This window comes from Arachis duranensis, chromosome 10 (assembly GCF_000817695.3).
Source record: "Arachis duranensis cultivar V14167 chromosome 10, aradu.V14167.gnm2.J7QH, whole genome shotgun sequence".
Classification (NCBI taxonomy): Eukaryota; Viridiplantae; Streptophyta; class Magnoliopsida; order Fabales; family Fabaceae; genus Arachis; species Arachis duranensis.
Genome location: NC_029781.3, coordinates 106,003,679 through 106,025,896, shown reverse-complemented (window position 1 = coordinate 106,025,896; position 22,218 = coordinate 106,003,679). Strand labels below are relative to the sequence as shown.

The window sequence follows — 22,218 nt, the reverse complement described above, 5'->3', positions numbered from 1 at the left end:
TCTTAATAATGATGATGATGATGATCACAGTAGCAGTAGCAGCATGTTTTATGCATAGAGATAGCAGAATGTAGGCAGAGCAACTGCTAGTCTGCTAGAGTATTTTATATGTCATCAAGAATGACGTGTTAGCATTTAGCACAGATTGAAAGGGGTTGGCATATGTTGTTGCATGGTTTATCCTCTTAAGATTCAGCTTCATTTCTGGTTTCTTTGTGACTAGTCTTCTTTTCCCTTTTTAGGAAAAAAAGGTAAAAGGAAAATAAAAGAAAGAAAGAAAGGGGGAAAATTTTTTCTTCCCAAAAGGAAGGGCATAGACTAGCAAGTGCTACTTTTATTATCTTGATCTCTTTTGACCCTGATCTTTCCAAAAATTTTTCAGGTTTTTGGTGAGGTAGCTGAAGGATTTGAGGCTTTGACCAGAATAAATGAGGCTTATGTGGATGAAAAGAGCAGACCATATAAAAATATACGGTTTGTAAATGCTATTTTCTTATTTACCTTTTCACTGTTGAATAAGAAAGTAGTGTAATCTTCTTGAACTACTTGAACAGAATCAAGCACACATACATCCTAGAGGATCCTTATGATGATCCTCCTCAGCTAGCTGAGTTCATTCCTGAAGCTTCTCCAGAAGGAAAACCTAAAGATGAGGTAATGGTTTACTGAAGCACTGTATTTCATAGCTTGAAAGCAAGTAAACTTTTGAATAGGTTACTTGTCAGCTTTGTGATGGGCCTTTATGATATAAATTATAAATCCATTTATTGTCAAAATGGTTTCAGTTGACAGAAAAATGGTTCTTGGACAGTTTTTAAATGAGTAAGTTTGATGTTGCATTAATTCTTACAGAATCAAAAACTTGATTTTGAATCTTTTCCCCCTTGAGTTACTTTACTAATAAGAAAAATAAAGAAAAAATGCTCATTGTTTCATCAATAAAATACTTGGTATAACAGTTGTCTGCTTGTTCATTATGATGCAACTTGCTAATTGTTTTCTAAAGCATACAGTTGTACTTTTGGTCTCACATGCTTTTTTAGAGTGTTTTCCTTCCAGATATGCAGATGATAGGAGAGTTTTTTTTTAACTTATTTTGCATTGATGTATTTATTCTATTTAATATTTTATTTTTTATTTGTTTTCTTGTTTGGGAGTATATCTTATTCTCCATTTTTTCTTGAGACGATTCTTCTCAAATGACTTCATATAAGAACCAGGATTTCTGTGCTACTCTTGAAGTTATTACGACAAGACAAGAACTTACTATCTATTTGAATTTTGGTGACATTAAAAGAAAAAAAAGGTTTAGTAATCAATGTTGACTGATTTGGAGATGAATGATGATGCTATAGATGGATAGGTGAACTGGGTTTTACTCCTTAAATATGTAAGAACTGTTTATATGTATTCAAAATCATTACGTAATGCTGAAGACTGATGTGATAATGTTGTATAAATCCAATTTTAGAGGCTGAAGTAACGATATCTGTTCAGAGTCATGACTTAATGCAATTTGACTAGGTTGATGATGAGGTGCGACTTGAAGATGATTGGGTTCCCATGGATGAACAATTAAATCCAGCAGAGCTTGAGGAGGTTATTAGAGAGAAGGAAGCACGTTCTAGGGCAGTCGTACTTGAGAGTGTAAGTATAAAAGACTGACACACTTAAGTTTTGGTACTTCATGTGTGACTATGATCCTACATACAATTTACTTTTCATCTTTGTTTCAGATTGGTGATATTCCTGATGCTGAGATTAAACCTCCGGATAATGTGCTATTTGTTTGTAAATTGAACCCAGTTACTGAGGTGAGTGACCTTTTTCTGATATGTATTATGCATCTGAATCATGATTGTATTCGGAGTATTTCTACTGAGTTATTATTCAGTACATTCAGTTTCAGTAATTTTCTCCTTTAAAATATAGGATGAGGACTTGCATACGATATTTTCACGATTTGGAACTGTATCATCGTGAGTAATACTGGACATTTGTGAACATATTTAGTAATAGTATCATACATTTCATTCTTAAGTTCTCACGCAAAATATTTGGTGATAGGGCTGAAATCATCCGGGACCACAAGACTGGTGACAGTTTATGCTATGCTTTCATTGGTCAGTATCTATTTTCAGTTTTTTCTATTGTGTTAAAAATTTATTCAACTTTACTTGCATGCAGAAACTGTAGTAGCTGGTTGGCTCTATTTTGATATCTCTTTCATTCCCTATGTGTAATTCCACTTTGCCGAATTAGTTAAATTAGCATCTAGTTTATATACCTTGCACACATGCATCAAGATGAATAGCCTACTAAGACTTATTAAGAGTTATTATGTTATGTAGAATTTGTAGTTGCAGATAATGCGATGAATTTTTCTTTTTAATTTTGTAGTGTATAACCCTACTATGTAAATTGGAAGTTGCTGGTTACCTCTGGTTGTTTATGCAATTGAATCAAGTATCTAACATTCACCTGTTGTGACAGAGTTTGAGGACAAAATGTCATGTGAACAGGCATATTTTAAGGTATGCAGAAAATTTTGAACGATCTGTTTCCTAATCAAAACAGTTTCTTTCTTTTCCTTGACAATAAATGATCCTAGTCCTAGTTTACTTCTTGCACATTCGATGCTTTAATAGTTATGCATTTAAACTTTAATATCAACTATATATACTTCAAAAACACACTTTGGGATGAATAGAAAACTATTTCCCCTAATCCTTTCACTTTTACTGCCCCCCAAATAGATGGATAATGCTTTGATCGATGATCGAAGAATACACGTGGATTTTAGTCAAAGTGTGGCAAAATTGTGGTCGCAATATAGGCGGAATCAGAAGGGCAAAGGTAAATGATAAACATGTCACAACCTGTAAGAATATGTTTTATATAGTTCTGTTTTTTGGTAGCATTATGGCAGTGTTAAGTTGCAATGCCTGCAGCTTCTCCTTTGTAATCTCAATGTCATAATTTATGACTGTAGGTGGAGGTTGCTTCAAATGTGGTTCTGCAGATCATATTGCCAAGGATTGCACTGCCGATGATTCAATGAAACAACCTGCAAAATTCGTCTTGAAGGATAATAATACCCAACACGGTGGAGATAACACCAGGTCTGTACTGATGATTGCATGTTTCTATCTCATTTTTGTCTGTGATTATGTTTACCCAAATAAGTGACAAACTTCATGGTGTAGATATGAGATGGTTTTTGATGGAGATAACTCACAAAATCCAAAGAGAGATGATAGAAAAAGCCAACGGCGTGACAGAGATGACATAGTTGAGAACAGTATGAAGGACAATTTTAAAGATCATATTCGTAGAGGGCGTAAGGATGAGATGGTAGGCTCCAACAACAGAAATAGGTACAGTGATAGACACAGGGAACGTGGGGGAGATGGAGATGATAAAGCACGAGCTGAAAAAGAATCAAGAGATTCAGATTATCATTCAGACAGGAAAGACAGAGAAAAGCGTAAGGAAATAAATAGAGACGATGACTACAGGCGGAAAGATGAGGTAGACCCAAGAAAAAGACACTTGGATGATAGATACACAGAAAGACGTGCTAGTGGAGATCACAGGAGAGAATCGGATGTTAACCGTCTGGAGAAAAGGGATGACAGAGATTATAGGAAGAGACCTGAAGACAGCAGAAGGCATGACAGGAAGATCGATAGCAGACCAAGAAAAAGAAGTCCTGATGAAGATTACAAACATAAAAGGGAGGATGAAGATTACAAACGCAGAAGGGAGGATGAGGATTATAGACATGGAAGGGAAGAACGCGGACATAGAAGACTAGATACTGAGCCTCGTGACTATTCCGATAGGAAGCATCATGGTGACAGGAGATGATCATTTTTGTATCATTATTGTTGTCAATGTTGCAGAACATTTGTCAATGCAACTAGGACCATGAGGTAACGGATGTACATTTTATTTTTCTGGTAGTAATTGTTGACATATCCACTTTCCGTGAAGTAAAAAATGCACACGAACCATTCTGCTTCTAATTTTAACATTTTTTTGTCACAGCTTAGGGTTTTTGTTAACTGTTACATTAATATTATGGCAGAAATGCTTTTCTTAGTTTCTGGTTTTAATTTAAAAATTGGTTCCATTATTTCAAAGTTCCAATTTCCAAAGATCACTCTGTCGGAACAGTGTGTAGTTGAGATTTTATTTACTTGTGGGTTGTAGTATTAGCGATATAAGATTGAAAGGGTTTGTTGTTAGAAGTGTGCGTTCATTGGACAACATATATGTACCTACTGGGTATTATTGTTACGTTGATTGTCTTATTTTTGTAATTTCTTTCTTGATTGATGGGGTCAATGCGAATTGGTGGTGTTGTGTCTCCAATATAGATTTTGTTTTTCATTTTTTTGCCCTCATAAAGAGCATTCTTCTATGGTACTCATTACATTAGCTATTTTATTATTTAGTGGTGGAGAACTCCTTATAAAGTTATATATATGATGAGGAATTGAGGATGAAGATAAGGATCCATGCAGTTTATTATTACTGCACGTCATAGCGCCTGAAATAATTATTTTCATGATAACGTAAAATATTTAAACGATATTAGAAAATCTGCCGTGCTTATAAATGCCAATGGAGTGAAACATTTGAAAAAACAAAAGAAAAAAAAAAGCGAGAATGTGAAATAGGCTAAAACAACAAAATAGAGTGAATTTTAAGGCTAAAAATTTTTATTATGAAAGAGAAACGTGTGCAATTCAATTTTATTAGTGGTACATGTGTTTTTATTTTGGTATGAAAATAGTAATCGGTTCTATTGTTTTTAAATTCATAAATTAAAAGGTTCGATTTTTGTTTTTAATAAATCAGATTGTCTAATTTTTATTGCTAAAAAAATTAAATTATCTGATTTTAATATTTTAAATAAAAAAATTTTACATTTGAGAATTATACCTTTATAATTTATAATCCTAAAATATACTATTTTTCGCTCCAACATAAAAAAAAAAAAATTAATTCGGGTTGAGGTTAAACCAGGATTCGCGAAATATCTATAAGAATTGAGACTTAACTAAATGTTGACGGAGACGGATTTATAGGTATTTATCCTATCAAAATCTGTTAAATTTTTGTAAATGTAAAATTACTTACTCACCGAATGGATTCTGACAAGTGACAACAATGAATCTCAGACCTTTATTTGTGTGTGTAAGTACAGGAAGAGCCTATCCTGCGAGCTTTGAATGCGGCTAAGTGTTGAACATATATGCTATGCATGTGATGTATGAGGAAAATTTGAATGTCAAGATGGGAGATGTACATACATGCATGTAAAAATTGGTAACATCCCTCCTTGAGTGACACTTGGCTTACTCTCCATCCAACTCTTCAATCTTTATATATAGAAAGAAAATATATGGGGGGTGTGTGAGTGTGAAGAGGAAGCGTGGAGAAGAACGGGAGGGTTCCCTGGAAACTCCTCTTTCTCAGAAACAGAAACATCAAAGCTCAAATGGTGCCGCCGTCGTCCGAGATGGCTGCGGCTGCGTCCACCGCCAGTTGCAGCGGCAGTAGTCCAGCACCACGTGTCTTATCTTCCACTTCCACTCCCTCTAATCTCCTTCATTCCCCACCTCCCTTGCTTACAAAGCACCCTCACCCCCAAGTTTCATGCTTCCCCCAAAAGGGCTTCTCGAACATCACTCACGCCTTTCTCGGCAAAGCCTTGCATGGACTTTGCATTAAGGGCCTTCTTCACCTTGGCACATTCTATACCAATACCTTGATCAACATGTACTGCAAGTTTCACAACATTGAATATGCGCGCCACGTGTTCGATAGAATGCCCGATAGAAACCAAGCTTCTTGGAACAACTTGATGTCTGGCTTTGTTAGAGTTGGTTGCTACGGGGAAGCAATGCACCTCTTTCGTCACATGTGTGAAGTTGGTGCCACACCAAGCAGTTATGCACTTGCTAGTTTAGTGACTGCCTGTGACAGGTCAGGATGCATGCCTGAAGGAGCACTTCAGATTCATGCTTATGCTGTTAAATGCAGTTTGCTGTCTGATGTGTTTGCTGGCACTTCTCTGCTGCACTTTTATGGTGCACACGCTCATGTTTCCGAGGCTACCAAAATATTCGAGGAGATTGATCAACCAAATATAGTCTCTTGGACTTCTTTGATGGTTGCCTATGCCGATAATGGGTACACAAAGGAGGTTCTAAATATTTACCAGAACTTGAGACGCCAAGAGGTACCTTGCAACCAAAACACAATGGCTATTGTTATTCGATCCTGTGGAATGCTCGATGATAGAACCCTGGGATACCAAATCCTTGGAGATGTGATCAAATCTGGATTAGACACTAATATCTCTGTTGCAAACTCCCTCATATCTATGTTCGGTAATTTTGAGTGTGTTGAGGAGGCATCTTGTGTGTTTGATAACATGTTGGAACGTGACACTATTTCATGGAATTCAATGATCACTGCAAGTGCGCATAATGGTCGTTGTGAAGAGTCTCTAGGGCACCTTGTTCGGATGCGTCATGATCAGATGGAAATAAATTATATTACTATTTCGTCCTTATTATCGGTTTGTGGCTCAGCTCAAAATTTGAGATGGGGACGAGGACTTCATGGTCTATTAGTGAAATCTGGACTTGAATCGAATGTTTGTGTGTGCAATAGTCTTATTAGTATGTATTTGCAGGCTGGAAATTTTGAGGATTCAGAGTTTGTATTTCATACCATGCCAGAGAGGGATTTGATCTCATGGAATTCCATGATGGCATGCCATGTTGAGGATGCAAAGTATTCACGTGCCATGCAACTTTTGATTGAGATGCTCCATACGAGGAAGTCAATGAACTATGTGACTTTCACAACTGCATTATCTGCCTGTAATAATATAGAAAAACTAAAGATTGTTCATGGCCTTGTGAATCTTTTCGGTGTCCAGCACAATCTGATCGTTGGTAATGCACTGGTTACCATATACGGTAAGTTTGGTTTGATGGATGAAGCACAAAAGGTGCACAAACTAATGCCTGAAAGAGATGAAGTAACTTGGAATGCACTTATAGGTGGCCATGCTGACAATAAAGAACCAAATGCGGCAATTAAAGCTTTCAATTTATTGAGAGAAGAAGGTGTATCTGTAAATTACATTACTGTTGTTAATCTTCTCAGTGCTTGTTTGGCTTCTGATGATCTCTTGGAGCATGGAATGCCCATCCATGCATATATAATCAGGGCAGGCTTTGAATTGGATACGTATGTCCAGAGTTCCCTAATTACAATGTATGCTCAGTGTGGTGATCTTGATACAAGTAACTACATTTTTTATGCATTAGCTAATAAAAATTCGAGTACTTGGAATGCCATTCTTTCTGCAAATGCCCATTATGGACCTGGTGAGGAGGCACTCAAACTTTTTGTAAATATGAGGAATGGAGGGGTTCTTCTAGATCAGTTTAGCTTCTCTGTAGCCCTTGCCATCATTGGGAACTTAACTGTACTGGATGAAGGTCAGCAGCTTCATAGCCTGATTATTAAACTTGGGTTTGACTCAAATGATTATGTACTAAATGCTACGATGGATATGTATGGAAAATGTGGGGAAATTGATGACGTGTTTAAAATCCTTCCCCAACCAAGAAACAGGTCACGGAGGTCTTGGAACATTTTAATATCAGCACTAGCCAGACATGGGTTCTTCCAACAGGCTAGGGAAGTCTTTCATGAGATGGTTGACATGGGACTGAGACCAGACCATGTGACTTTTGTTTCACTTTTGTCTGCATGCAGCCATGGGGGTTTGGTGGATGAGGGTCTTGCATACTTCTCTTCAATGACTGATGAATATGGCGTCGCCACAGGAATCGAACATTGTACATGTATAATTGATCTTCTTGGGCGAGCAGGGAGGCTTGCTGAGGCTGAGGCGTTTATTGATAAGATGCCAGTTGCACCAAATGACCTTGTGTGGCGTAGCTTGTTGGCTGCTTGTAAGATACATGGTAATTTGGAGCTTGGAAGGAGAGCTGCGGATCGTCTTTTTGAATTGGATTCATTGGATGATTCAGCTTATGTTCTTTATTCAAATGTGTGCGCTTCCAGTAGAAGATGGGGAGATGTAGAGAATGTGAGGAGGCAAATGGAATCAAATAAAGTAAAGAAAAAACCTGCATGTAGTTGGGTGAAGCTGAAAAATAAGGTTACTTCTTTTGGAATGGGAGAGCAGTTTCATCCACAAACGACACAAATCAATAGGAAGTTGGATGAGTTGAGAAAGATTATTAAAGAGGCAGGGTATGTGGCTGACACAAGCTATTCATTGCAAGACACGGATGAAGAACAAAAGGAGCATAATCTTTGGAACCATAGTGAGAGAATTGCCCTTGCTTTCGGATTGGTCAACAGCCCAGAAAGTTCACCACTTAGAATATTTAAGAACCTTCGTGTTTGTGGTGATTGCCACTCTGTTTTTAAGCTGGTTAGTAAAATCCTTGACAGGAAAATCATATTAAGAGATGCATATCGCTTTCACCATTTCAGTGGTGGCAAGTGTTCTTGTTCTGATTACTGGTAGTGGTAGCAGTGGATTACACCCGTTTTAGTGATGTTTGGTAATTCATACGGGTGATTTTCTTTTTATTATTTTTAAGTATTTAAGTAGACTCAACAAAGGTTAATCTATTAAGATTATGACATATGTATTCATTACCTGTTAAAGGAGGAGTAAATCCACGTAATAGTCCCTGAGATTCGTGTGAATATTCAATGTAGTCTTCAAAATTCCAATTTTTCTATAGTAGTTTTCTAGATAGAGTTTCGAGTACTCATAGTGGTCTCTAGACATATTTCTAATGATGAGCCATCACCGAAGTGCTTATGTGGCATTGTTTCGCCACACTGGATGGCTCTAAAACGTTGTCGTTTTGGTTTGGCACTCTGGTGTGTAAAAAACGACGTCATTTAGATGATATGTAGCATGAAAAACAGTTTTATCTCCAATACAAACACTTCACTCGTCTTTTTTTTTTCCACCCTCCCACTTCTTTTTTGTCTCTTCATCAATGGCGTTGGCGTAGAATTCTGTTGTTGGGATTGAAAAAGTTGAGAAAAGAACTAACTCGACTGAAGACTCTTTTAGTTGTTTTCCTCCTCTACTAGAAGCACAAGGTTCCGACATCTTAATCAGACTCAAGGTAACTTTTTTTACCTTGGATTTTCAATACAGTGTTGGTTCTTCATTATATGTAAGTTGTTAGTGTGGTTGAGATTTTTTCGTTTTGTTGTCATTGTAATCTCTAGGGTTTGAAGGTTGGTTGGAGTTTTGTGAAGATGATTTATTTTACCTGAATGAAATAGGAATATGATAGACGATATTTATAGAATTGAAAAAATATGTGTTCTTATGGTGTTGATTTTGTGTTTTTATTATGCATTAGTAGGCCAACAAAATCTGCTTGTATTAAGTGTAAATTTTGAATTTCTTGCAAATGAAAGAGAGGTTGGACATCATGGGGGTAATTTAAAAAAAAAAAATCAGAGGAGATAGTGGTATATTCTCCAAATAACAAAGTGTGTTTAGGTGATCTAGACGCCGATACTCTAGATGTCTTCTACATACGGAACTATCATAAGGAGCTTGGGTACAATGACCGATGAACGAAAATTGTGTGTCGGTACAGAATTTCACAGATAAAATCTCGTTGAAAGTATAGTTCTAAACTAACAAATAACTCCTCAATAAAAAATTTGGTTGTCACAAGTACAAACCTCTATAAAAATAAACCTAAGTATTTAAATCTCGGGTCGTCTCTCAAGGAATTGCAGGGTAGTGTTCTTGTTATTGGTTAGGAAGTATGTTTTGGGGTTTTTGACTTAAGAAACAAGAAATGTAAATTGCAAAAGAAATCAACTAACAACTAGAAAAGCTCTTGGTAAGGTATGAGAACTAGAAATCATATCCTAGTTATCCTTATCAATTGTGACAACAATTGTTCATTGCTCCATTTAGTTAACATCTAACTATGAAAGAAAGTCAAGTGGATATAATCAACTTGAGTCCACAAGTCCTAGCCAAATCATAAATGAAAGACTAGCTTTAGTAGCATTCAAGTCAATTAGCAACTTCCAATTATGAATCAACAAATGAGTTTGATAACTCAAGAGTCACAAATTACTTAACCAAAGCCAAGAGGAGAAAGAGCTAACTCATAATTAAAAGAAGCATTTCATCAAACACATAAAAGGCAATAGAAGTAAACATCACTAATTGCAAGAATTAAAGGGAACTATAACTACAAAGGCAAGAAATCAACAATAGAAAACTAAAGCAAAGATAAGAAGACATTGAATTCATAAATTGCATTGAAAGGAAAAAGTAGATCTACAAAAGAATTCATAAACTACAACTAACAATACAAAAAAAACTACAAGGGAAGTAGAATGCTACAACTACAAGAGAACAATTAAAGATGAAGAAGGAAAATTAAAGCAAAAGAGAGAAATTAGATCTAGATCTAAACATAATCCTAATTCTAGAGAGAAGAGAGAGTTTTTCTCTCTAGAAACTAACTAAAATATTAACGAAACTAAACTATGTGAAAACTAGTATGTTGATCCTTCTTCAATCCTTGGGTTTAATAGCAGAAGAAGTGAGTTGGATTTGGGCCTGGGAAGCCCAGAAATCGCTCCCAGCGGATCCACTTTAAGTGGGTCACATGCGAGCACCGACGCGTACGCATGAGTCACGCGTACGCGTCGCCATGCGACGTTCACCATCCACGCGTGCGCGTCAATCACTCAATCTAAGCTAACCAAATCCTTGATTTTCCATGAGTTCTCCACTTGCATGCTTTTTCTCTTCATCCCTTTTATTCATTCCTAGCCTTTCCATCCTGAATTCACTAACAAACACATCAATACATCTAGTGGAATCAAAGGTGAATTAAAATTGGCAATTAAGGGTCTAAAAAGCATGTTTTTACACTTAAGCACAAATTAGGAGACAATCATGAAACCATGTCATTTTCGTGGATAAATGTGGGTAAAAGGTGATAAAATCACCTAAATTAAGCACAAGATAAACCCTAAAAATGGGGTTTATCAATGACATAAAGCATTGTTAGTGGCATGTTCTTGAAAAAGGCTTGGAAAATGGGTTGAGAAACCTAAACAGTGACAAAGAAATAAGAGAGATGGTGAATTATTCTTGGAGAAATGGTGGAATGATTGATGTATATTTCGAGTATGGAGTGTCAGTGCCGAAAGTCTTAGAGAGCAATAACACAGTTGTATATTTGGATGATGATGGTGGAGAGGGATGTAATACTACTACAGAGACTGCTGTGAATCTCCCCCAAAATGAGACTTATGCAGTTATAGTTACTCCCACCATTAATTCTGTACCCAATAGGCATTGCAACTCTAGCCCCAACAAAAACAAGAAATATCCAAGGAAAACACAACCATTACCCTCAAAAATAAAAATTGTAACCACATCCAAATTCACACAGCCACCACCAATTTCAAGGACTCCAAACCAGCCCAAATGCCTACACACAACACTAACCCTCCCAAGACAACCAATCCTCCTAAGACAACCAACCTTCCAAGGCAATAAAGTCCACCAAAATCATCCAGCCCACTAAGTCTACTAAGCCCACCAAGCCTACCAGAATCATCTAGCCTACTAAGTCCACCAAACCCACCAAAAAGAAGAGGATGGATGATGCTATTGCTACTGTTGCTACCGCTGAAAAGAAGAAAAATGATAGAGGTGATCTTGCACCTGAGCAGCAAGTTGAGTCGCCTCAAGATAATGGTGATCAAGGTGATGGAGAAAACAATTCTATTGTGCAGCCTACTGACAACGCACCGCCCATTACTGTTGCACAACCAGTGGAGATAGAGATATCTTAGCCAACTGCTTCTGAGGCAGAAGATTCTCAACAGGTAGCTTAATATTTATCTCAACCAATCTTTATTCATATAGGATCCTGGTATGAAAAGGCCTTCAAAGTTATCAACAAGAAGAAGATTCTCTCCATTGGCAACCTCTCCAACAGTGAATCTTATGTAGGGTGCTAGTTCAAGAACAGCAACAAAATTTACCAATTTGATGAAGTTCGTCCCGATTCCAGGATTTAAACATCCAAAAAAGAAGAATTGAAGACTTTAGATAAGTGTGTATAGGGCCTTCTGTTTTGTGTTATTAGAACTTTTCACTAGATAATGACTGTACAAGGATGTGTAATCCTTTATATTTTATTGTGAAGTCTTTCATTTTGAGGCAATTATATTTAGCAACTTCATGTTACTTGGCTGCCTTTTATATTTGTCATTGGTTGTTTTTTGCTAAACTATGAAATTTATTTTAATACACTTATGTTTGGTAGTTTTCAATCACTTTTGTTGCCTTCTTTAATATATGTTCATTTCATGAACAAATATAAATACAATAAATTCATCGTTAACTAGGTTTTCATTCCATCAACAAACACCATTTTTACAGATATTACTCATCCAATGAATATAGGAAACCCACCACCAATTCATTCATGATTTACATATCAGGATAACCATTAACACTATCAATACAGACATAACTAACACCAATAATTGGGTAACCATTTTTTGCATCTGGACATCTTCCTCCAACCTCCGAAGCCTCCAATCAAAGTTCATCTTCACTTGATGATCATCATCAGAAGATTCTGATTTATCAATTTGTTCATCATTCCCGGTATCTATCTATATAAAAAAGTTCACACCATCTCTTCCCACTTGTTTGTAACCAAGAAAAGATATAACATGCTCAAGCTTCAGAAAAGAACAAGAGAAGAACAGTGAAGTAAGGACAATCATAACTACACAAGTAATACTGCTAACTCACATTATAATTTGGACAATCATAAAATGGTTTGTTTGGATTTGAATTTATCCCAGACCACCTGAGAACCGGCCAGCAGCCATAACCGCACCATTCTAGCAGCCTCGATCTTATGCTCTTGCTTGGCGTTCTTGTCTGGTTCCAACTAGATGGAGAACGAATAGAGCTTCCACCTGCAGTGTTATCACCACCCATCATCGACTGACGAAGAACAACAACCAGAAGAATGAGAAGAGAACGATAAACAAGAAGAAAAAATAAACTTTCTGAAAATTTGGAAATTTAGGGTTAAATATAGAGGGAGGGACTAACGTGGGTATAAATTGAAAACGTGCCAGCTAAGCTAGCCGTTGGAGCCATTCAGCGTGGCGAAATGACGCCACATAAGCGCTTCGATGATGACTCATAACCAAAAATATGCTCAGGGACCACTATAAGTGCTCGGAACTCTATCTGGGGGACTACTATGGAAAAATTGGGATCTTAAGAACTACATTGAATATTCACGCGACTCAAGGACTATTATAAGGATTTTCTTGTTAAAGGAGTTTTTCCAGTAGTATGTATCATACATATTTTATACTAATACACAAATTTTAACTTTTTGCTCAAAAATAAATAGCCATTTTTGACCATTAAAGATTCGAATACTAATAAAACTGACAATGAAGAATTGAAACTAAGGTGATATCCATATAAAATAAGTTTCGATCAACAAAAATGACTATTTGTTAAATTTTTGTTAATAATTTCATAAATACTTATCTCCTTTCCTCTTCATTGTTCATCTTTCTTTCATAACCGCCACCACTTCTGCCGTAAAATCCACCATCCCACTAGATTTATTCCTCTACTCTCACCTCTCCTATCTCGACAAAAACTTCATTATCCTAAACAAATGGTTCGAGTCCACGTAGAAAAAGTGACGCCACATCATAGAGTCCAACATACTATGTTATCAAATTCTGTCAAGACTTGCCAGAGAATTTGACAGAAGAGTTTATATGTCTAAAGAGACGAAGGATAAGAGTTGGGTTGTTATTTCTAATCGATAGGATGTGGATTGTCTAAAATGAAAATAAATAAGGACAAAAAAATATTTTACTCATTATATTAATGTAATTTGATTTTTAGATCTAATAAATTGATTGCAATAAAAAATACTTATATCATGGAAATATATCCTCTTAATTTTTTTTTTTAACAATTGAAGGAGTAAAGTGTGATCTTTTACCATTAATTTTATAAATGGGACCAAGAATAAATATAAGAGAGAGAACAATAAAGGATTAGAATCACACTTTAGTTACACACTCAATTTTTTTTAACAATTGAAAGGATCTATTTCCCTTATATCATTATTTGTAAGGAGTCTAAAATTAAATATCAAAAGAGCAATATTTTCTTCCTTTTTTTTCTTTCTCTAATTACTTTATAGTATAGATAATAGAGATAGACGATGTTATTATTACTTATCATCTTTCCTTCAAGAAGAGAGATTAAGATATATGTATAACAGATTAATAAGCCAGCATTGTATATATTTTCAAGGTCATCAACTTAGTCTACTTTATAAGAAATACTTAAATAAAAATAAAAATCCACTAAAAAATACATGCTTGTTGAATTCAATATCCTTTATTCGAGTTGGATTTTTTTTAAATAATCGATTAATCGAAATCTTCCAAAAATTTATTTTTATAATAACACTACCAATAGGTTATTGATTACCTTTTCCCCCTTCGAACTCTTTTTCTTCTTATTTTTTTTTTAATACAGGCTGTATATTCAGTATACGCCAAGTATGTAGAACATCAAACCTCATAATCAACAGTCGTCAAACAGAAAATCTCGAAATCATTTTTTATATAAATATCTTGATTAATTAATTCTGCATTCTTATTACTCAGCATGCTGATAGATCATACACTAATGAAACGTCCAATAAGACTCGTTGTTTTGGTTAACCCGTAAAATAAACTAATAAGTAATGAGGGTAGATTTAGTGATTTACTAAGTAAAGAAGTGACACCACATTATTTTTTCATAAACGTGTGGCTGCAATTGCAAGGACTTAAAAAAAGCTTCATGATTGCGTAGATTATAATACTTGTTAATTGTAAGCACTTCCGTCTTATATCAGCTTGGCAAAAAGTAATAATCAAAGAATCAAATATTACTTTAGATAATAATTTATAATATTTTGATTGGTGAATACTTAATTGGCTAATTTTTTTGTTATGGAAGTAGAAGTGGTGATATATTTTAACATTGTAATTTTTGGTATTTTTTAAATTTATGAAAGTACACGAATCGGAGGATCCGATTTCTGTACCTCAAATTTTTTTATTTATTTTTATCGCAAATCGGACGGTCTGATTTGTGTACCTCTCACAAATCAGACGGTCCGATTTCTGTACCTCTACAATCGGATGGTCCGATTTGTGTACTCCAAATTTTTTTAATTTTTTCAACACAAATCGAACGGTTCGAGTACAGAAATCGGACGGTCCGATTTGTGTACCTAAAAATCGGACGGTCCAATTTCTGTACCTTTTAAAAATCAGACATTCCGATTTATACTCCGTACATTAAATCATCCCACATTTTAAAAAAATACCACAGTTGATCACAATTTAAAAAAATACCATTATTAATCCAATATTAAAAATAAAAAATGTACTTTAAGTAAGACACATAAAAATATCCTAAAATTAAAAATATGGTTTAATTTTATAGTTTTTTATAGTTTGGTCTATATTTCAATTAGATTTTTCAGTTTTGTAGTTCAATACTTTTTATATGATATTTAAAGATATGGTTTAATTTTATAGTTTCTTTTAATTAAGTCCTTATGCTAATTTTTTAATTTATCTCCCATAGCTACTTAATAATTTGTTGTGATGATATGATATTTAAAAGAAAATTAATTTGTCGCTTTACCCATAGTTTTTTTTATAGTATTGGCTTAGAATCAAATGTATTTTTTGGTTTTGGTTTTTACGGTATTCCCTAATTCGACAGGTCAAGGACTAATCCATCGCGGTACTGAATTCCATTTAAGGGTTTGTCACTGGCCAATGAGTTGCTAATCCATTGCGGTACTGAACTCCATTTAAGGGTTTATCACTGACCAATGAGTTCCTGCATGCACAAGACGGGATTCAAACTCCCGACACTTGATGCATGCATGAGGAAAATAATAAAAGATAAAGTTTATACATAAAAATTAAATTATTTAATGAAATAAACATGTATATTTCGATGAAATTTAAAAGAACCAGAAAAGTTTGATAAAAGAGGACAAATATGTTGGGGTCGTCATATAAATGTATGTGGGGACTTGGAAGCTTTTTAAACTTTGTATCACTCGACTGCATTGGTCGGTTATGGGCCCATAACGTAACCTCTGATTATGAAGGGTATGGCCCATTGTGACATTACCCATTTGTTCTTCCAAAAGTCAAATTAATTAAAAGGCAAATATCTAATAATGTCCCTCCTCAAAGTTCCAGGTTTCGAGTTTCCACCCCAAAGTAAAAAATAAAAAAATATTCAAGGTTTGTTATCACTTATCAGGTGTCACATGTATTTCCTTTTTCTTATTATTATTATTATTGTTATTATTATTATTATTATTATTAATTTTTCCCGTTTCCTTTTTGTTTTTCTGGTCATGTTTTCCACGGCTTATACTTCTCTCTCACAATTGCTTAATTTAATTAGGTGGGGACAGAAGAGAAGCTAATTACCTGATTTAGAGAGTAAATTGGATTTACACCACATGAAATAATTACTCACACATCCACTATTGCAATTTCAATCACATTTTCCCTTTCTTTTTCTCGTCATCTGTAAATTAAGTTTAAGAGAACTGATAGGATTAATATAGAAAATCAAGATTGTATTAAAGAAAAAGGTTAGTGCAGTTAGGACCTAATCTGTTATGTTGGTTAGGCTTAACTTGTTGACCAACTCACCAACTCTATTTTGGTATCTCTTAATACTTTTCCGTATACATATATTGTACGTGCATGAGACTCGGTAACGAATCATGTTCCAAACTTCCAATACTGAATATCAGTTAGCTTTTCATTCATCTTTTCACAAATCTCATCAATCCTTGTTGAAGAACTAAGCTATCTCAATTACAAAAGTCAACAGAGAATCATCAGCTTGGTTTTCTATAATCTGCTCTTACTGCACTGTGATATGGCTATTTGTCTTTTAGGCCGTTTAATTTCATGAATATTTTACAGGTAAAAATTTACTTATTCCCAATTTAAATTGTCAAATTAATTGATGCATTATTTTACCTTGTAAATTAATTGATTCAACAGAAATTCTTAGGAGGTAACATGATTTCAAAGCGAGAGACAATGCCTTTGTATTAAATTATTCAAAGTTACTTTTTCATCAATCATGCTACCAAGTGCCGTAAAGAGCTGTCAAAAATGGTAAATCTTGAGTGGTTGGATAAAAATTAAATTAAACAATAATGTATGTTGACACATACCAACTATTTTTTTAAGAAAGAAAAGAAAAACTGGTATGTGAATATAAACATTCAAAGTAGATGAAGGATTAATCTAGTATAATATTAGGAGTAAACGTAACTTACTTGTAGAGGTCTTCCTCGCTCCTTAAGAATGTTCAATCTTGTTTGAGTGTTAATATATATAGTGCCGTGGCGCGTGAGGGGTAACACCATTATCATTATGTATGTCCATATTTCATAACGCTTATCCAATTTGAATGGCAAATAGGATAAGCACCTTCCCCATGTATATCATCATATCATCACTATTTGCATTGCTATGCGCTCATTTCATATGAATTTCTCTCTATATAAATACCAAAAATTTCGTCATAGATCTTCTCTTTAGATACATTATTTTTTTCTTTCATTACATGTATGATAATAATGCACAAATAAAGATATGAGTAAAATCTTTTTTGATTGAACTTTGAACATGAAAATGTCAATTTAAGTTGCCCGGTCTTGTATGAAAATTAAAAAATTAAAAACGGTTCCACGCACTCATCTCTTCTTGCTATTAAAATTATCACTCTTGATTAAAAACATTTTCTACAGCATGGCATGATTCATATAAAATTTATATTCTGTTAAAGTTCTAAATGGATAAACAATTTAAGATATTTAAATGTTGCAAACAGACAAAAATATCGTTGAATAAAAGAGTTAGCACTTATTTTTCAATTTTCAATAAATATACGCATTGCTTATTAATTTTAAAATTTTTTATTTTTAAAAATAAATTAATAATTGTATAAGAAAAGATTTATTAGTTTTTCTATTTTTATTTAATAAAAAATGGCTCAACATATACTTTACTATTGGCACCCTAGTAATTTATAAGTAAAAGTGTATATAACCAAGAATAGTTTTATTTTCATTCTTTCTCTTTTAAAGGATAAAAAGGAGGAGAATATTTAATTATTAGTTAGGATTTTTTTATTTGACTTTTGTTAACTACAAATGTTTTGGTAATATAAATTCATGACTCAATTTATAATAAGAATAATATAAAATAAATGGATCAATAATTCAATATACTCAAGAAATCATAAGTATGTGGTTACTACTGTCTACTAGTACATGGAAGCACAGCAGCAGTAAAACTTGAGTTTTCACAGATTTGATTTGATTTGCTTAAAACTGTTAACAGTGATTCGTGTGTGAGTGTCTTGTCCTGTTGGATTTGTCTTTGTCACATGTCTCAGCAACTTGCCTCCGGGCCATGCTAATACCATTATTCAATTTTGCATACAATATTCCATAAATTCGTCTCCAAAATATTGATTGCGTGTATTTTTCTTTCGTTGATTAATTCTTCTATAATCTATAAATAAAGCTAATTGGCCACCACAACCACTAAAAATCTCTCCTTTTCGTTTCTTCATTTCTATTTTCTTTTGGGTCTCTGCTTCCTCATTTTCAGTCTCAAGTTCTGCCCTTTTTCTTTAATTGGTTATTAATTACTTGGCTTCTCTCAATCATAGATCCAATAAATCTCCCAGGAACCACGGGGATTCCCTGCTTCTTTCGCTGAAGCAATAGATTCTGATTCTCGTCCAATATTTGATTTTCTCAACTGGGTTTTGTTGGACTTGTAAATTCTGTGTTGCTGGGTTTCAAAGTTGATTCCTTTTGACTTTTTGGATTCTGGGTATCAACTCTCTTCTTGCTTTCTGATTAGTCTCTCTTGTTGCTGAATTGGGATATTTTGCTTTGCCACTTATCAGGTACCTAACTCAATTGAACTTGATTGCTCAAAGCTTGTATCTTTGTTTCAATTTTTATTTGTTTACCCTTTTTTGTTCTTTACAGAGTTACGAAGCTGAAGCTTCTTTGGATTTAAACTTTCCAAAGCCTTTGATAATTCGAAGCTGAAAATGACGATTGTGAGCACCGCACCTAAGACTGAGAGGAAGAAGTCAAGGAAGAACAAGGCAATAGTTAATGAGAACGCTCCCTTGTTGCCTAAGACTCAAGAGAGTGATGCTGGTTTTGATGATTTCAATGGAGCTTCATTCTCGGGAGCAGTTTTCAACTTGTCAACAACAATCATTGGTGCTGGGATCATGGCCTTGCCTGCAACCTTGAGGGAGTTGGGGATGTTGCCTGGCCTCGCCTTCATAGTCTTCATGGCTTTGTTGACTGAGAAGTCAATTGAGTTCTTGATCAGGTTCACCAGGGCAGGAAAAGCTGTTTCCTATGGTGGCCTCATGGGGGATTCATTTGGGAAATATGGGAAAGCACTTGTGCAGCTATGTGTCATAATCAATAACATTGGTGTGCTCATTGTTTACATGATCATAATTGGTATGCTATGCCCTTTCCTTAATTGATTTTGTTGTTTGGGTTTATTTAAAATATATGATTGTGTTACTAAAAGGATTCAAGTATAAAGGAGCTAAATACCTATGTGTTCTATGACCAGGAATTATGGTGTCATTTGATCTATTTAGCCGACCTCACCTAGTAGCTAGTGAGATGAGGTTTTTTGTTGTTGATACATAGGATGGTATGATGTTTCCTGATGTATATAGTTGATTGCACCTAGTGGAACTGGCTGTGGTTAATTTGTTTTTCTGTCATTGTTGTTTTGATGTTAGTTTCTGTTATAGGCTTAGGTTTCGCGTATGAGTTTTTGGAGGCAACAGATCTAAGGCTTTCTAACTAATTCAGTTTTGAATTGGTGATATTGCAGGTGATGTGCTGTCTGGAACATCTGCAAGTGGAGAACATCATTCTGGTATCCTTGAAGGATGGTTTGGTGCACATTGGTGGACCGGGAGGACATTTATTGTCCTGTTTACAACACTGGCTATATTTCTTCCACTGGCAAGCTTTAAGCGAATTGGTGAGAGCTTTAGTCCAAGGAAGATTTATTGAGAACACTGGGAATTCTTAGATTTTGTTGCACAAGTTCTTGTTTTTACCACTGCAGTTACATGCATATAATTGATAACATGTTATTGCTACAAGGGCTGTTCTTTGTCATCAAATTACTCATAGAAGTGTTTGTTGGAAGAGTAACGGCAAAATTAGATTTGCATTAAGGCTTAAGATGACTCAGCTTTCCCCCTTGTTTGTTTGTTAGTAGCTTTAGTTTGTTCATGTTTCTGAAATACCTATTTTATGATAGAAAATTATAACTTCTTGAGGAAAAGTAAACAATAAAGACAGTTATGGACATGTATTCTTATTATGCGTATGATGTTGACCTTAAACATATATTTGCTTAACAAATGGAGGTTTTTGATGCGTATTCTATGGTTGCAGATTCCTTGAGATTCACATCTGCACTCTCAGTTGCACTGGCAGTTGTTTTTCTTGTCATTGCTGTGGGAATCTCAGTTGTCAAGGTTATTAGCGGGGGCATTGCAATGCCAAAACTCTTCCCAGCCATTCCCGATGTGACATCGTTCTTTAATCTATTCACTGTGGTTCCTGTGTTTGTGACTGCATATATCTGCCACTACAACGGTATTATTAAAATTGTGTTTGGAAACTTGGAATTGTGTTAGAGCATGATGTTATTACAATTTGTCATACATTTAACTCAACTGATATTTGACTCTTTTCCTGCAGTTCACAGCATAGATAATGAACTTGAGGACTCCTCACAGATGCAAGGGGTTGTACGCACTGCCCTTGGTTTATGCTCTTCCGTGTACTTATTGATAAGCTTCTTCGGGTATCTTCTATTTGGCGAAGGAACTCTTGATGACGTGCTTGCCAATTTTGATACCGACCTCGGAATCCCTTTCAGTACCGTCCTCAATGATGCTGTCCGATTGAGCTACGCTGCACACCTCATGCTTGTATTTCCAGTTGTTTTCTATCCGCTGCGGCTCAACATAGATGGTCTCCTCTTCCCTTCATCAAGGCCCTTGGTTCTGGATAACTTCAGATTTGCAACAGTCACTGTTGGCCTAATTGGTGTGATCTTCCTTGGCGCAAATTTCATACCTAGCATTTGGGATGCTTTCCAGTTCACCGGAGCAACTGCTGCTGTCTGTCTAGGATTCATATTCCCGGCTGCCATTACTCTTAGGTGAGTTCTGTTGCCTGAATTCAATACTGGATTTGGTTTCCAAAAGTGATTCTTCCTATGTCTTAAGATAAGTATCTACCCAGCAACTGATTTGCACAAGGAAGGCTGTGGCCCTTTTCTCCATTAGAGTCCTGATGCGCTTATTTCGAGTATGCTATTGGTGCTAATCAGTCAAGTGTTTTTTGACCATGCAGGGACAGGTACAACATAGCGACCAAGACAGATAAGATTCTATCTGTGCTGATGATAGTCCTTGCAGTCTTCTCAAACATTGTGGCCATATACAGTGATGCCTATGCTTTGATCAAGCAGAACAAGGGTTCTCGCGCGTAATCCGTGTTGCACGAGCACAAGTTCTGCGAAAACTGGCAGTAGAATCATGGTCAGCCTCTCACATGGAAACAAGTCAAGTGGCAGGGGCAGTTTGAAAATCAGGGTTGAATAAAAATGAGAAGCTACACTCTGTACAAATTTGCTTCAGGAGTGTCGAGAGGCATGGCTTGCACTGTAACATGCATTCAGCCTCCCTTTGTCATGTGCTATCTTTTTGTGAACATGTAATATTTTAGTCCTGCTTGTAGTTTAAGATTCCTCTCTTTTCCCCTGAATTATTTTACTCATAAGTGTAATAAGCTATTGTTGGCATTGTCATGTATTTTTATACAACCTATGAATTATGTTCTATATGCAAGTGGTATGATCCAAGAATTGAACATCACTTATTTGTAT

The 22,218-nt window shown here is 35.3% G+C and overlaps 3 protein-coding genes across 3 annotated transcripts in view; all 3 read left to right on the top strand.

Annotated features, from left to right (window-relative positions):
* LOC107471827 (peptidyl-prolyl cis-trans isomerase CYP59) overlaps positions 1–4,047 on the top strand; it is a 7,513-nt gene extending 3,466 nt beyond the window's left edge. The window contains exons 6-15 of the mRNA XM_016091322.3: positions 383–474; positions 555–654; positions 1,525–1,647; positions 1,737–1,814; positions 1,933–1,979; positions 2,068–2,123; positions 2,494–2,534; positions 2,757–2,856; positions 2,993–3,122; positions 3,207–4,047. Of these exons, the coding sequence (XP_015946808.1) occupies positions 383–474; positions 555–654; positions 1,525–1,647; positions 1,737–1,814; positions 1,933–1,979; positions 2,068–2,123; positions 2,494–2,534; positions 2,757–2,856; positions 2,993–3,122; positions 3,207–3,870 (1,431 nt within the window). The 3' untranslated portion in view covers positions 3,871–4,047. The remainder of the gene's footprint in view (positions 1–382; positions 475–554; positions 655–1,524; positions 1,648–1,736; positions 1,815–1,932; positions 1,980–2,067; positions 2,124–2,493; positions 2,535–2,756; positions 2,857–2,992; positions 3,123–3,206) is intronic.
* A 1,114-nt stretch (positions 4,048–5,161) lies between these two features.
* On the top strand, positions 5,162–9,019 carry LOC107472030 (pentatricopeptide repeat-containing protein At3g24000, mitochondrial). The gene has a single exon (XM_016091604.3). It carries the CDS (start codon positions 5,510–5,512, stop codon positions 8,591–8,593), a length of 3,084 nt encoding a protein of 1,027 aa, XP_015947090.1. The 5' UTR covers positions 5,162–5,509; the 3' UTR covers positions 8,594–9,019.
* A 9,784-nt stretch (positions 9,020–18,803) lies between these two features.
* Positions 18,804–22,207, top strand: LOC107471872 (amino acid transporter AVT6A). The gene is made up of 6 exons (XM_016091390.3): positions 18,804–19,171; positions 19,257–19,751; positions 20,140–20,292; positions 20,715–20,918; positions 21,024–21,489; positions 21,684–22,207. Exons 2-6 carry the CDS (start codon positions 19,322–19,324, stop codon positions 21,820–21,822), a joined length of 1,392 nt encoding a protein of 463 aa, XP_015946876.1. The 5' UTR covers positions 18,804–19,171; positions 19,257–19,321; the 3' UTR covers positions 21,823–22,207.
* The last annotated feature ends 11 nt before the right edge of the window (positions 22,208–22,218 follow it).

Excerpts from the sequence above, each read along its gene's own strand:
- LOC107471872 (XM_016091390.3), top strand. The coding sequence starts at position 19,322 with ATGACGATTGTGAGCACCGCACCTAAGACTGAGAGGAAGAAGTCAAGG. Across the intron at positions 19,752-20,139 it reads TGTTTACATGATCATAATTG|GTGATGTGCTGTCTGGAACA; the intron begins GTATGCTATGCC and ends GTGATATTGCAG. Across the intron at positions 20,293-20,714 it reads GGCAAGCTTTAAGCGAATTG|ATTCCTTGAGATTCACATCT; the intron begins GTGAGAGCTTTA and ends CTATGGTTGCAG.
- LOC107472030 (XM_016091604.3), top strand. The coding sequence starts at position 5,510 with ATGGTGCCGCCGTCGTCCGAGATGGCTGCGGCTGCGTCCACCGCCAGT.